General features: G+C 37.0%; 1 protein-coding gene across 1 annotated transcript in view; it reads right to left on the reverse strand.

The window, feature by feature from the left end:
• Nucleotides 1–1,644: 1,644 nt before the first annotated feature.
• The window catches only part of LOC131675532 (actin, muscle), an 81,323-nt gene continuing 68,419 nt past the window's right edge, over nt 1,645–14,548 (reverse strand). Inside the window, exon 3 of the mRNA XM_058954546.1 lies at nt 1,645–2,966. Coding sequence (XP_058810529.1) covers nt 1,962–2,966 — 1,005 coding nt within the window. The 3' untranslated portion in view covers nt 1,645–1,961. The remainder of the gene's footprint in view (nt 2,967–14,548) is intronic.

A 14,548-nucleotide genomic window follows, 5' to 3' on the forward strand; every position in this document is an offset into this window, starting at 1 on the left:
TCGTCGTCGGTGTCTTCTCGGCCTTCTTGGAAGAGTTTATACCACTTGTAAACATTTTTTTGGCTTAAAGTAGACTCACCGTATGCCACTTTCAGCATTTCAAGTGTTTTGGAACATTTGATTCCATTTTTCACACAAAATTTAATGCAAACTCTTTGATCCATGTTTTTAGACAGCAGCAAATCGTGGAGCACGCAAAACACTTCTAACCTTGATGCCTCTCACAAACAAACCAAACATACTACAAAGCTGAAATTTGGAACGTATGTTCTAGTCGAGTGTACCGACATAACCAAATAAAAAAGTCGAAGATCGATCGGACGTAGCCCGCTAAATTTCAAAATTCACCTTACTTTTTGATCACACCTCGTATAACTTACGACCGCGACTCCTAATCTACTGCTCTGGTTATTTAAGCTCTGGTATATTGACTTTTGTTTTGTAAACTCGGTGCAAGATCTAATTATTGTAATATGTTATTCTTATTGTTGTATTGAAAAAGAAACATTTTATCTTCCTTATATTGACATTAAAATAGAGTTACCAATTTAAGTTAGTGTCATTATTATTTACGCATATCTTCTTTCCTTTGAATTTACCCGCCATTATATCACTCATCGAGGAAGTAACCTGCTCTTATCACTATACTTATCACCCATTGTATTAATTAAGGTAAACTTAAGTATATTATATCGGTTATTTTTTTAACTGCATTAATTAAATAGCACATGGTGCGACATTAACCATTGCCTCGATTTGCTGCTTAATTTTGAAAATGCTGCTGTGTATATGCTTGTCCTTGGCTGAAAACGTGCACGAATATATAAATAAAGTAAGGGATCAACTTGAAATATTCAGGTTATTACTGCATACGAAGACAGGACAAAGATCAATGACGGATAAATGTAGTGAGTGTGATATTTAAAAAACAAATTGGTTTATTGCGTTTTTTAGCAATAAATATATCGTTTTGATCAAAAAATTTTCATTGCTCACTGAAATGTTAACAAACGATTGCACTTACCGAATTCTTTTAAGAAAGGGGATAAAGCGAAAAGAGAGAGACCACTGATCGCATATTAAGATTCTAATTTGATCTTTGTACCTAAGTACCTTTGGTGTTGACATTACAGTAACAGTAAAGGTAGTGAAACTCATGCGCACAAATGATTTCTGTTGCGAGACCCTCGTATGTTTATCAACAGATTACGCTACATTTTTATACTGAAATATCATTTGAGCTTGGTATCGCATCATAACATTTTTTTATAATAATATCTTAATTTTTCATTAACCAATTTATACAGTGACATTTATAGACAATCACCCATGCACTCAATTCTTCAAATTTATTAACTTATTATTTTGATTTTCACACAATTAGCTCTTGTACAAAAAAACTTAGTATATAACCAGATATTGCATTTAATGAAAATATATTTTTAATACAATCAGAATATTATTAATAATAAGTTCTGAATTTGCATATAATACTTTTGAGATAACACATTTTTTAGAAGTCTTTTTTGAAGGATATTAGAAATGTACTAACAAAGTGACGTCTAGCGTTAACCTGAATAAAAATTTCTTATATTCGATAAAGGTTATAATAAAAAAAAAATAAATTCAATAATAATAGACCATTTTATTACATAGTAATTTACTATCGGGATACAAAACACAAAGTATTTACAAAAATATGAATAAATTATTCATTGTATGAAATATTTGAAACGATACAACTATAATTGTGATTGAATTTTTTCAACAGATTTTACTTGTAATGATAAATGTTGCATATAGATATGTGTGTGTGTGTATGTGTGTGTATGTGCACGCATGTGCGGGGATAAGAAAAAAACAGGAAAATGGACATTTCTTGAAAGAGTTAAATAAATATCATATTAGAGGTTCTTCGTAGAGCATCACAAAATAAAAATAATAGTTATGATCAATACATTTTAAAAGCATTTGCGATGCACGATTCCAGGACCAGATTCATCATATTCTTGTTTTGAAATCCACATTTGTTGGAAAGTGGATAACGAAGCTAAAATTGAACCACCAATCCAAACTGAATATTTCCTTTCAGGAGGAGCTATGATCTTGATTTTGATAGTTGATGGAGCTAGTGCTGTTATTTCCTTTTGCATTCTATCCGCAATACCTGGGTACATAGTCGTACCTCCGGATAGTACTGTATTGGCATACAAATCTTTGCGAATATCGACATCGCATTTCATAATTGAATTATAAACAGTTTCATGAATTCCGCAAGATTCCATGCCTAAGAATGATGGTTGAAATAAAGCTTCTGGACATCGAAATCTTTCATTTCCAATAGTAATAACTTGACCATCTGGTAATTCATAACTTTTTTCAAGTGAAGTACTTGCGGCTGCTGTTGCCATTTCCTGCTCAAAGTCCAAAGCTACGTAGCAAAGTTTTTCTTTAATATCTCGCACGATTTCTCGTTCAGCTGTTGTTGTGAATGAATAACCTCTTTCAGTCAAAATTTTCATCAAATAGTCAGTTAAGTCGCGACCTGCTAAATCCAAACGAAGAATTGCATGAGGCAAAGCGTATCCTTCGTAAATTGGTACAGTGTGAGAAACTCCATCTCCAGAATCCAGTACAATACCAGTGGTACGACCAGAAGCATACAGAGAAAGAACCGCTTGAATAGCGACATACATAGCTGGGCTATTGAAGGTTTCAAACATGATTTGTGTCATTTTTTCTCGATTAGCTTTAGGATTAAGTGGAGCTTCAGTCAATAAAACAGGGTGCTCCTCAGGAGCTACACGTAATTCATTATAAAATGTATGATGCCAAATCTTTTCCATGTCATCCCAATTAGTGATAATTCCATGTTCGATTGGATATTTCAGTGTTAAAATTCCTCTTTTGCTCTGAGCTTCGTCTCCAACATAACTATCTTTCTGTCCCATGCCCACCATTACACCCTGAAATTGAAAGTATAATTTAAGAAAGTATAAGATCAATGTTTTAATTTAATCGTGTCTAATTGTCTGTTCATATTATTATAGCATATATTCATATTATTCATAGCATTATAAATATGGAGCATCTGTTTGCTGATGTAGTTTGAGATAGTAATGGTAAGTATAAATCAATCCGTTATCAATATGTTGATTGGAAAGTTGTTAAATTTAGTCTTTATTATATTAGCTCGATAACTAGAATGAAATACGTTCTTGAACCGTCACGCATAATTAAATACATGTGTCTATGTTCAAAAGTATATATGTAACAACCAATTTTTTCCTGGCAATAACCCATCCACGAATTTGATAAATACATCTCAGCATCGGTAAAACACATAATTTAATAGTAAATGTTTCTAATGTTAACTTTTCAATTTGAGATTTTAGAAAAATGAATTTTCTTTTTTATTTATTAATTGAATATTATATTATTAATAATAGAATATTATACTGTTTACTACCTTTATTTTATTAAAGAGAGTTTGTTTTAAAATAAACAAAATATTTTATTAATAATACTTTTTTTAAAACAGTAATTTTAAAAATAGAAGGAGATTTTATAATTAAAATCGTTTTAAAAATATGTACATATTCTTATATCTTAAAATAAACACTTGAAATACAAGAATTTATAAAAATAAATTAGAACGATAACAATTATTTGTCTACTGAAAATTTCTATGAAGTTCTACACGATATGAAATTTTATTTTGTGTTTATTTAGTTTTTCAATTGTCCATTTAGCTTTTCAATTATTGTAAAAAAAAATTCACTTTTTACCATGGGCTCTTATGGGAGTTATATCCCTATCAGACTGGAAAAGTATATAAATATGCTTCTATCTATCAAAATACAATCCCATTTTCTCCAAAAACTTCTCGAGACCAGATAACAATCTAAAGTCAGCAGGTTACCGGGCTTGAGGGTTAAGGGAATTGGGTTGAGAGGGTCGGAGGTTAAAAACCAGCAGATTACTGGGTTCCTGGGTCAAGGAAATTGGGTTATGAGAGACTCTTACACCGCTTTAGGTTAAAGTGTTCATCGTTGAACCGACGTCTGCTCAAATGCCTACGGTATCACTGGATATCGGTTAAGTATTTCAAGGTGTCCAGTAATGCTTTGTCCTATAAAAAATACTATTTCAATCATCTACACTAGCTTTATATCTGTAGAAAAAACGTTTCATGTGGATCCGTAATAGGTATTTTCGAATTTTTAGGCTAGATTATCAGGGTATTCTATGGTTATAGTACAGATTTGATATTGGGTATAGCTTCGGTGATCCAAATGACAATAAAATACGTTATATCGATTTTTTTATTGACTCACTCTATTTTCAGGCTTTAACGAATTTAATATAACAGTAACCTTCAAATGACGATATCTTGGACAGAAAAAAAGATATTCCAAACTTAAAAAAAGGATTTTATAGGGGAAGAGTGCTCGTTTCAGATAGCGTACTCAGTTTTTCCAAAAAAAAAAATTATTCAAGATGTTACTGTACTTCAAAAACAGCGAAAAAAAGCATTTTTGCATTTTTAGATTCGGATATTTAAAAAAGTTGATGTGACAGAGTAATTCTAAGGTCAGATTTAAATTCAGCGACTAAAAATCGACCGGAAATAACTATTCTCATCTAATGAGCAAGTTTCACATCGGGCTATGTAATATGCATACATATAAACGTATATATTAATTGTACACTTGTATAATTTATTCAATTGCAAACAATCCAAAAAAGTAAATTGTAATTTTCAAAACTTCTTCCAGTGGAAACAAAAATAAAATATTTATTTAGTTAATTTTACTAAATTATGAATATACAATTTTTATTATTTTTTGTTTTCATTAATAAACAAAATTATCTATTTTCTTATGTGACGGTAAACGTCGAATTAGCGCTAATAGCCTAACCTAGTGGCTGCCTGCGGGGGCAGCACCTACCGGTAGACAAAAAATGTAATCAGGGAATTCGGCACGCGACAAGACGGAACGCGCGCGATTGAAAATGAACCAGTGCAGGATTAACTACCGATACGGAGAGCCGCAAGTGAAGGATCAGCCATCGACACGTTTAGTCCAAGTGCTGAAGCAGCTACCGATACACGAGCCAAAAGTCGAGGAGTAGAACCCGATTGCAGAGCTGCGCTACCTAGACTCTAGACGTTTCCCGAGCTCTCCCGGAGTGCCGAGTCGGAGTTGCGACAGCGGTGCCTTCGCCTACCTGTAAAACGCGTGTGAGAGTGCGCGTGTGAGGAGTTTCGCCAGCGAGGGCGAAACCGAAAACGCGAGCTTCCTCGTAAAAAAGGACAGACTTTCCCGCAACGAGAGTGCGAACCGTTTCTTTCGTTCTTCGTACGACTGCAATAAAAGGTAAGCTGGCCAGCTTAATTTCGCCGTCGCGATATAATTGCTATACGACTGATCCCTCGATTCGACAAAAAGCGTACATGTAACATCTCGGCAAACAAAGAGCGGCGAGCGATCCGACACTGCATGTTGTCGTGCGCGCAGCATGTAAACATAAACACGCGGACCGAATGCGATGTAATATTAAGAGATAATAAAAGTTCTCATATGTGATATTAACAGTATTTTCGAAGTGTTCTTTCCGTGTTTGTAGATAGTTGGTTGACTGATACCCGTTCCCTCCTGGTCTCTAATTTTCGTATTTAACATAGGTAATTACGCGCGCTTCTTGATACGATTACGCGGATAAATTAATTAAACGGAATACACACCCCGTTACTTATTATTATTATTAAAATATGACCTATTATTAAAATATGACCTATTATTAAAATATGACCTATTATTAAAATATGACCTATTATTAAAATATGACCTATTATTAAAATATGACCACTTTGGGCTTATTATTTAATTTCTAAAGAGTCTAGCGAATCTATTGAATATTGTTCGAGATATCACGTTGTAGCAAACAACCACGTTCACTCCTTCTTTACACAGTCTTTAATCGACGCGTTCAGTTGCTCTCTTAACTGTATGTTATATGCAAAAAGTATTCGATTCACTATAAGAGCTATAGTTTAAGGCTTATTTATTAGTGTTTGTAGTCAAACTGTGGCTGCAGTTTAAAATGCAAAACCTTCTGCAACGGCTTTCGACCCAAAGTTCCTCTGACTCACTGCAAAATAATACACGGGTGGCCTGAACGCTCACGAAACCAAATGTTCTGTCCTTTCAGAAATTGTTCCATAGAATGACTCTACGATGTTTTTAAAGCGAAAAATGCAAACAGGAAAATTGTAGATAGTGCCGATTTTTTATATTAAAAATTTTTAAAATATAAAAAAAATTTTGTCTAAACTGCATTTACATTGATATAAAAAAGTATTATAACAAAATGCAAATACACATGCTAAATATGTATACAACATAAATTTACGCATATCTACGTTTTTTGGACCATTCGAAAATGTCATACAGGTAAGCCTTCAGACATCAACTAGTTTTATTTACCTTTCATGCCGGTATAGATTTCCATCGTTCTAAGTAATTCTACTGGACGTATAGTCTATATACATACGCACATTTATCTAATGTAAATACTACTATGCTGAGCTTATAATTATTATATAACATCAAATATTGAGCAGTATAAAAATAGTGCAAATGTGTAGTTGTTACTAGTGTAGTATTGAACGTCTATATATAAAATGCAGTGCACATTTACTAAAGATCATGTAGCTACTCACGATAACAATAGACATAAAACTTGTTTATTACGCCTTGGTAAAAAAAAAACAAATGTTCAAAATTGAGAACTCATTACTAGTGAAATTGAATAGTGCTTTAAGTTCTAAAATTGTTTACGAAGATAATTTACCGTGTGGAGTGTATAGTTCATATAAAAGAAATATTTCTTTTACTACATCGGAAAAGTGCAAGAGAAATGTCAGTATCAAGTGCTGACTTGTCCAAATTTTCAAATAACGCTAGAGCAACAAGATTAAAAGCTTCTATTTTTTAATGTGAATATGTTCCGGCCGGAATGAACGTCGCAAGGCCAGTTTTGGCCAAATTTATTTTGACTCACTGCATAACAGGAAGTCGTGACGTCACTCGAAAAAGGTTTACACCGGTTTCACCTAAGGGTCAACGATTGTCCATTAACTTGTTTTCTGTTTTGCTCCCTGTTTTTTGAATGAATTAACAACACTTTTGTTTTCTTCTTTTGTATTCTTAATTTTGCTACCTGTTACAACTTTCTTGGTGACGTCAGCAAACAGGCCACTACGTTCTCTGCAGGCTTCAAGGGGGTAGGCATTCCTTGGCAAGCATCATGGTGGAGTGGGAGACGGATTCGAGGCGCTCACTAGAGTTGATACGAGAGACAAGCGAGTTGGCGGGTCAGTTCTTTTCCTGCTCACCGGCGGATCGGTCATCTTCACTTCCGGCTCTCGCCTATACCTCCGTGCGGTCTCGCGAGTTTATAAAACGTTCTTTTATTTGATTATACAGTGCGGTGACTTATCTCTCCTTACTATGTAACCGTAAAGGTGAATAAAATAGTTATTTGGAACAACGGTGGTATTCCTCACATCAACGACCCTATCACCCCTCCATCAAACCGGCCCTTCTTAGCGAGCGTGATTTCCTTAGAAGAAGCAACTCGACTAAAATCATCTCGCGAACATTTGGTCCTTCGAGCCGGATAGCGGAGTGAGTTGTGTGTTGTTGTTCGTGTGTTTGTGTGACAAGTGACCCTCACCATTATGGAGGATTCATCGGCCTCGCTGTTGGAGCAGTTGGAGACGGGCATACACATCTCCAACATGATTATAAACACTGACAAAAAAGGTAAGGCTGATCAGACCTTCGAGCATCTCTCCAATAGGTTGCAGCTCCTGGAAAGCTATTGGAAGACGTTCACGGGCAACCACGGCAAGGTCTGCCGAGAGAACGCCGCGCTAGCAGACGACCATCCGTATTTCACTCATAGTCAATTCTACGTAATCGAAGATGCTTACGTGACTGCCAAGCGAACGTTCGCTTTGGGCACTCGCGGAGAGGAGCGAGATGATCGTCAGTCGATCCTCAGGGAGAGATTGATGACTTAGGGGCAAGGGGGGGCTGTGACGGGGCCTTGGCTAGAAAAGCCGGCCTGTCAGGCTCGCTATCTCACTCTCTCTCTCTCTCGCAGCTCGCTCCTTCGCTGTTGCCCTGGCGAGCGTGGTGGAAATTACGAACCGATACCGATGCTCGCACCGCTTTATTTCAAGACCAATACCTGAGCCGGGCATCGTCATTAGGAGCCAATTGGGAGCAAAAGCCGCTACGGCAAGAAGAAGAGAGAGAGAATGACGCGTCGCGAGTAGAGAGTAAGCGAGCGCGAGTGACCCGCAGCGATCCGCGCGAGAGCGAAGCCGCCGGCGATGCTCGAGCCGACGCGCGAACGATTAGGGGAGAGAATTCGAGCCGAGATTCTGAGTTAGACGGATCGTTTGACGGCCAAGCGTGTGCACGTGAAAGAGAGCTAAACAGACAAAGGAAGCAGAGGACAACGAGCAGATTACAGCACGAAAAGGACTTTCAACGACTCTAGCATGGTAGAATCCACATCCGAACCTGCCACGAGCCTGCCTGCAGTTCCTGAATTATTTCCTGCCTGCAGCGGAATTAGCATCATTTCCTGCCAGCAGCATCAGCAGCGATTCCTGCCAGCAGCCTTCATCAGGTTAGGTCGTCTCTCTCTATCTCTCTCTCTTTCTCTCTATTCGCGATCTTCCGCGAGCACGCGTGAACTCGCGCCGTAGCCCTTTATTGTTAAACGTCGAGAATAAATATTGTTAACGGTTATCGTGAGTGATTATTGTGTGCCCCTGTCATTTCTTTCCTCTCAAACTGAAGCCCAAAACGCCAATTTAGTGACGAGGCCCATCGTCATCGTTCAGAGGAGCGAAAGAGCCACCCTTACCTTCCCCTTTAAAAATAATTTGTGATACGACACTTGGGCACGGGCTCTTGCATGACTCGTGGAATTACCATTTCCCAAAACGAGTTAGTTTTGTTTAATTGCTGTTTGTTTGTTTGTTTTATTCATGAAAAATATAAAAAATGTATTTGAATGACGAAAACTAATTTACGCCCGAAACAATGTCATTTAAACGATCTCATAGTTGGCAAAGCTGCCTAGTTATGGAACGCTCACCCGGCACCTCGAACAGAGAGAAAGAGAGAGAGAGAGAGAGAGAAAGAGAGAAAACCACAACACCGACCTTGCTCCGCGCTGTTGATAATGCTTGATCGTCCTTCAATCCTCCTCTCCGGAATGTCTCCTCTGCGTTATACTGTTAAATTCTATCGTGACGTAAATTTTCTTGTTAGTTGTTATCCTCTGTTATTACTATTAGTTAATTGTTATTGATGTTGTTGTTGTTAGTGTTGTTGTTAATTCTTGTGTGTAGCTATTGTCTTGGTATAGGTGTGTGTTGTAACATCGACTGTTGTTGTTGAGTGGGTGGATGTTTATTCGTGTTGTGCTCTCTGTCCAAATATGCCGCTCACCACCAAGGAAAATGGCCGCACGCGCGCACAAACCCGCGCCACCTCGCCGGTTACTCCACGTGCACCGGTGCCAGCTTTGCTGCTCTTGCGGTTTCTCTCGTTTTCGGGCACACACATAGGTAATTATCTATTCCGCGCACTGGGCACGTATCCTGCACTTATTCACGGCGAGGTCGTGGGAACTTAGCCAACAAACAAACGAGAAACGAAAGAAAAACTTTGTGCGCGCGGCGGTCTGCTCCACAGCTTTACTTCTACTGCCGATTTTTTTCTCTTCTCTCTCCAGCGAGATGCACGCGCAGGTCTGCCAGTGGCTCGCTCTCTCTGTTCAATCTTTCATTTCTCTCTCTCTCTCTCTCACTGTCGAACTCGTCGGCTCCCTCCAGCACACCGTCGCCGCCGTTACACCTCAAAAAAAGAAACAAAGAAAATAGCTAATGAGACTGTGCTCAACCAGCGCACACTCTCAGCTTGGCAAGGCGCATGGGCATAGGTGAGAGCTCGATGGAGAGCAACGGCCGAGCCATGTTTCTCCGTTACACTTTTCAAACTAAGAGTGACGACTATTGCAGCAGTCGAGAGTTAGTTAGCTGAGAGCCTCCGACGAGCTCGTACGCTCTCAGTTGTATCTTCCGTTAATCTATGGAATAAAATACAATCATTCGTCCTTTAAATCTGTCTAAATTTTCTATCAAATCACCTTTCGTACTGAATTAATTTTCATGCGAAAAAGCACAGACAGTGTGCTAGAGAAACAAGGTAAGCGCGACGAAAGGTAGAGAAGGCGCAAGGGACCGCAATTAGCTGGCGGACTTTCGATGAATGAGCACGTGTTGTACGCCTCGTGGCTTTCTTTTTCTTTGTGAGGACCTTTTGACGGATCTTTGGTGCGCCCTATTGTGCGGCCTTACCTCGTGACACTTCCAAGCATATTTCCGAACTGTGAGGGTGTGATAGGTGATTTAGGACGTGCTATCCAAGGGCTGTTAATGTAATTGTGCAAGACCACTGACACTATCGTTGTTTTAACGGCCACGAGGCTTGGAATTACCGAGCGAGCGGCAACACGCATCCGCGTCTTTTCGAGGGTTTGACTAGAGCATCAATTGTAAGTACCTGTTCGATCTTTTCTCTTTCTCGCTTACTTGCTTTTCTCTCTCTGCCGTCACTCTATACACTTCGTTTTCCTTCAGTTTCTGCATAAACATATTTTCTTCATACAACCGTTCTTTTTATTTTTGATTTTTATCTAACTCTCTCCCCTTTCCCTGCGAGCTTGCATGCCCTCATCCTTAATATTATGTTACAAGTTTCTGTCACGAAATCCACATTCGGCCTAAAGCGCTCATTCAGCCTACAGCGCTCATACAGTTTGGATATGCGAATAGTTGCTCTCTAAAAGTACGAGCAACCGTTAGAGTTTAGTAAATGTAAGTAGTTCGATTTCAAAACAAACAAATTAAAACAAAACAAATCATATAAAAACAGTTACATTCACTATATCCCGTATGGCTACACCAACAAAAAAAGTGAATATAACAACAAAAAATTCGGAAGAATTAGAAAATATATCTGTTGGATGGAAAACGATGCAAAACAAAAGGACAAGAAATAGCCCAGACGATAATATAATAGTAAAGAGAAGACAAACACACATCAGTGACTACTGGCTTGGAAAAGAAAACAACAAATTGGAATTAAGCAACCAGTATGAAGTACTTACATCAAAAGCAAACGATATCACAGGTTTTTTTTTATATATATTTTCCAATTTATGTTACAATCTGTCCTTAGTGGACAATAAGTACATGTTATTATTAACTAAAAATTACAATATATTAAATGAATTGCGTGTGGGTACTTCTCCAGTAAGCAGTATCCATATGTGACATTTACAATATTTCATTTATATTTACAAAAGGTGTTTGATATTTTTTAAATCTTGAAACTATCGGAGTAGTAGTTAATAGATTTTTTGCTAGCTGATTTGGATGTTCCGAGATTCTGTTTGTATATTTCCTTTTAAATGCTTCGATTTCCTCTCGTACAGTTGTTATGTTTACGTCTTTTCTTATGATTTTATTTGTGACAAACCATGATGGATCTGTGATGTATCGTAATGTTTTATTTTGGAATCTTTCTAATATGTCTATGTTTGATTTGGTGGCAGTGCCCCAGAGTTGGATGCCGTACGTCCATACTGGTTTGATTATTGCTTTATATATAAGTAGTTTATTTTTAATGGCTAGTTTGGATTTTCTCCCAAGTAGCCAGTAATATTTTCTTATCTGTAAGTTGAGTTGTTTACGTTTTGTCCATATGTGGTCTCTCCATGTTAATCTTCGATCTAGGTGCATACCAAGGTATTTTGCTTTGTCTGCTTGCGGTATCAGTTTTTCATTTAAGTGTACTGGAGAGCAAGTCTCTTTTTTAAGTGTATAGGTTACTTGGATTGATTTTGTTTCATTAATTTTTATTCTCCATTTATTGAACCAGAGAGAAGCTTTGTTTAAATAATTTTGCATATTTTTAGTGGCGGTCGCTGCGTTGGCGTGTGTTGTCAATATGGCTGTATCATCTGCGTAGGTGGCAATGTTTATGTTTTCCATGGTCGGGAGATCGTGTATATAGATTAGATATAATATGGGTCCTAGGACACTGCCTTGGGGGATGCCGGCTTTTATTGGATATAGTTCTGTTGTTTCATTTTTTATTTTTATTTTGAATGTTCTAGCACTTAGGTATGATTCTATTAGCAGATAAAGTTCTGTTGGTATAATTTTGTTAATTTTGTAAAGCAGCCCTACGTGCCATACTTTATCAAATGCTTGCACTACGTCGAGAAATACTGCGTTGCAGTATTCATTTTTTTCAAATGTATTTCTTATTTGTGTTGTTACTCGGTTTACTTGTTCTATAGTAGCATGATTATTGCGAAACCCAAATTGATGCTCTGGTATTATATTTTGCTCTTGTAGAAATTTATTTAGTCTTTTTTTGATTATTTTTTTGCAGATTTTTTAAAGTACTGGTAGTAGGCTAATTGGCCTGTAGGAAGTGGTATGTTGAGGGGGTTTACCCGGTTTTGGTAGAAGAATTATTGTTGATATTTTCCATATTGCAGGAAAATAATGTAATCGGAATATTGCGTTGTATATTATGGTTATGTGTCTTACGGTTTTTATGGGAAGTTCTTTCAGTAGTTTGGCGTTTATATTGTCGTGTTCGGGGCTTTTTCTATTTTTCAACTGTTGAATTAGATGGCTTACTTCTTTTACCTTGGCAGTCTTTAGTATATAGCTATTTCTGTTGTTATCCTGCGTGCTGGTTAGTATGGTGTGTTCTTCTTCTTCTGTTATTATACGTTGTGGTGGATTGAATACATTCATAAAATGTTCTGCAAATGTGTTTGCTTTCTCGATGTTTGTTCGTGCCCATGTCATGTCATTTTTCAATATAGGTGGAGAGAAATTTTTTGGTTGTTTTATCTTCTTTGTTGCTTTCCAAAGTGAGTAATCGGAGGCCTCTGTTGCAGTTAGATTAGTTAAGTAATTATTTATATTTTCAGTTTTTTCGTCGTACAAAAGGTTTTTGAGTTCCTTGATTGCCCTGTTATAATTTGTTTTATCAGTTTGTGATCTAGTCTGCTGCCATATCTTTCTTAGTTTCCTTTTTTCTTTGATTTTGTCTGATACTGTTTTGGAGATTGTTGAATATATTTTATGGTTTTCTGGGTATGAAGGAGTTGCGTTTTTGATGGCGTTATTAATATTGTTGTTTAAGTTTTCTATTGCTATGTCAATGTCTTGTTTGGTTTTTAGTGGTATGTTACATGTAAGCTTTTCATTTAATATCGTTCTGTATAATTCCCAGTTTGTTTTTTTGTTATACAGCGGTCTATTTTTTGCATTGGTTACTATTGTTGTGGTATAGTTAATAACTATTGGTGAGTGGTCTGATGTTAAATCGAGGCACGATTTGGCTGTTATATGATGGTAAGATATGCCTTTAGTGACTGCGAAATCTATCAAGTCCGGTTGTTTATGAATGTCGGACGGTCAGTATGTCGGTTCACCTGTTGATATTGTTGTTAGGTTTTCTGCTTTTATTACTGTGTATAAAATTACTCCTTTTGGATTTGGAGTTATTGATCTTAATCCCCACCAAGGATGTTTGGCGTTGTACTCTCCTCCTGCGAGAAAACGATTTCCTAAGCTGTCAAAATATGTTTTATATTGTTCTCTGGTTATTTTGTGTCTAGGTGGGCAGTATAAAGCTGAAATTGTTATTTGTCCGTGTTTGTCTGTTATTGCTATATCTGTTGCTTGTAGATAGTCTTTTTTATGTGGTTCCATTTCATGGTGATTTATATTATTTTTTATTAATATTGCTGTTCCACCGTATGCTTTGCCGTCCGGGTGGTTTATACTGTATAGTATATATTGTGGGATTTTAAAGAAGCTCTTATGTGTGAAGTGAGTTTCAGATATTAGCATTATATCTATGTTATTTTCTATAAGAAAGGGTTTTATTTCCATGTTTCTTTGAGCTCAACCGTTAGCGTTCCAAATTGCTATGTTTATTCCTGTATTCATTTTCTCTCAATTATAAGTGTGGTGAGTAGACTTATCATAGTGTCCATTTTATTCATCAACTGTGTCATCATGTTTACTAGTAGACTGTCGTTGGTGTTATTAACTGTTTGTTGTGGTGTCGGTGTTTGTTTGGGTTCGGCATTTGACGTGTTTTATTCTCTATTATGGTTTGTATTTACAGCCTGTGCGTATGATGTGTTAGGTCTAACGATATTTTCAGTTATTTGTTTCGCTCTTAATGCTGGAAAAAGTTTTTGTTGCAAGAGTATTCTTGCACTACAACCTTTATAGCTAGCTACGTGCTTACCTCCGCAATTTGCACACTTGACGTCGTCTATTCTCGTTTGTATTGGGCAGTTACTGCTGAGGTGTTTGTTTGCGCATTTTACACAAACTGGGGGCCTGTGGCAGTAA

The sequence above is a fragment of the Phymastichus coffea genome, unplaced genomic scaffold, assembly GCF_024137745.1.
Source record: "Phymastichus coffea isolate CEN01 unplaced genomic scaffold, Cenicafe_Pcof_1.1 PCOF00024, whole genome shotgun sequence".
Lineage (NCBI taxonomy): Eukaryota > Metazoa > Arthropoda > Insecta > Hymenoptera > Eulophidae > Phymastichus > Phymastichus coffea.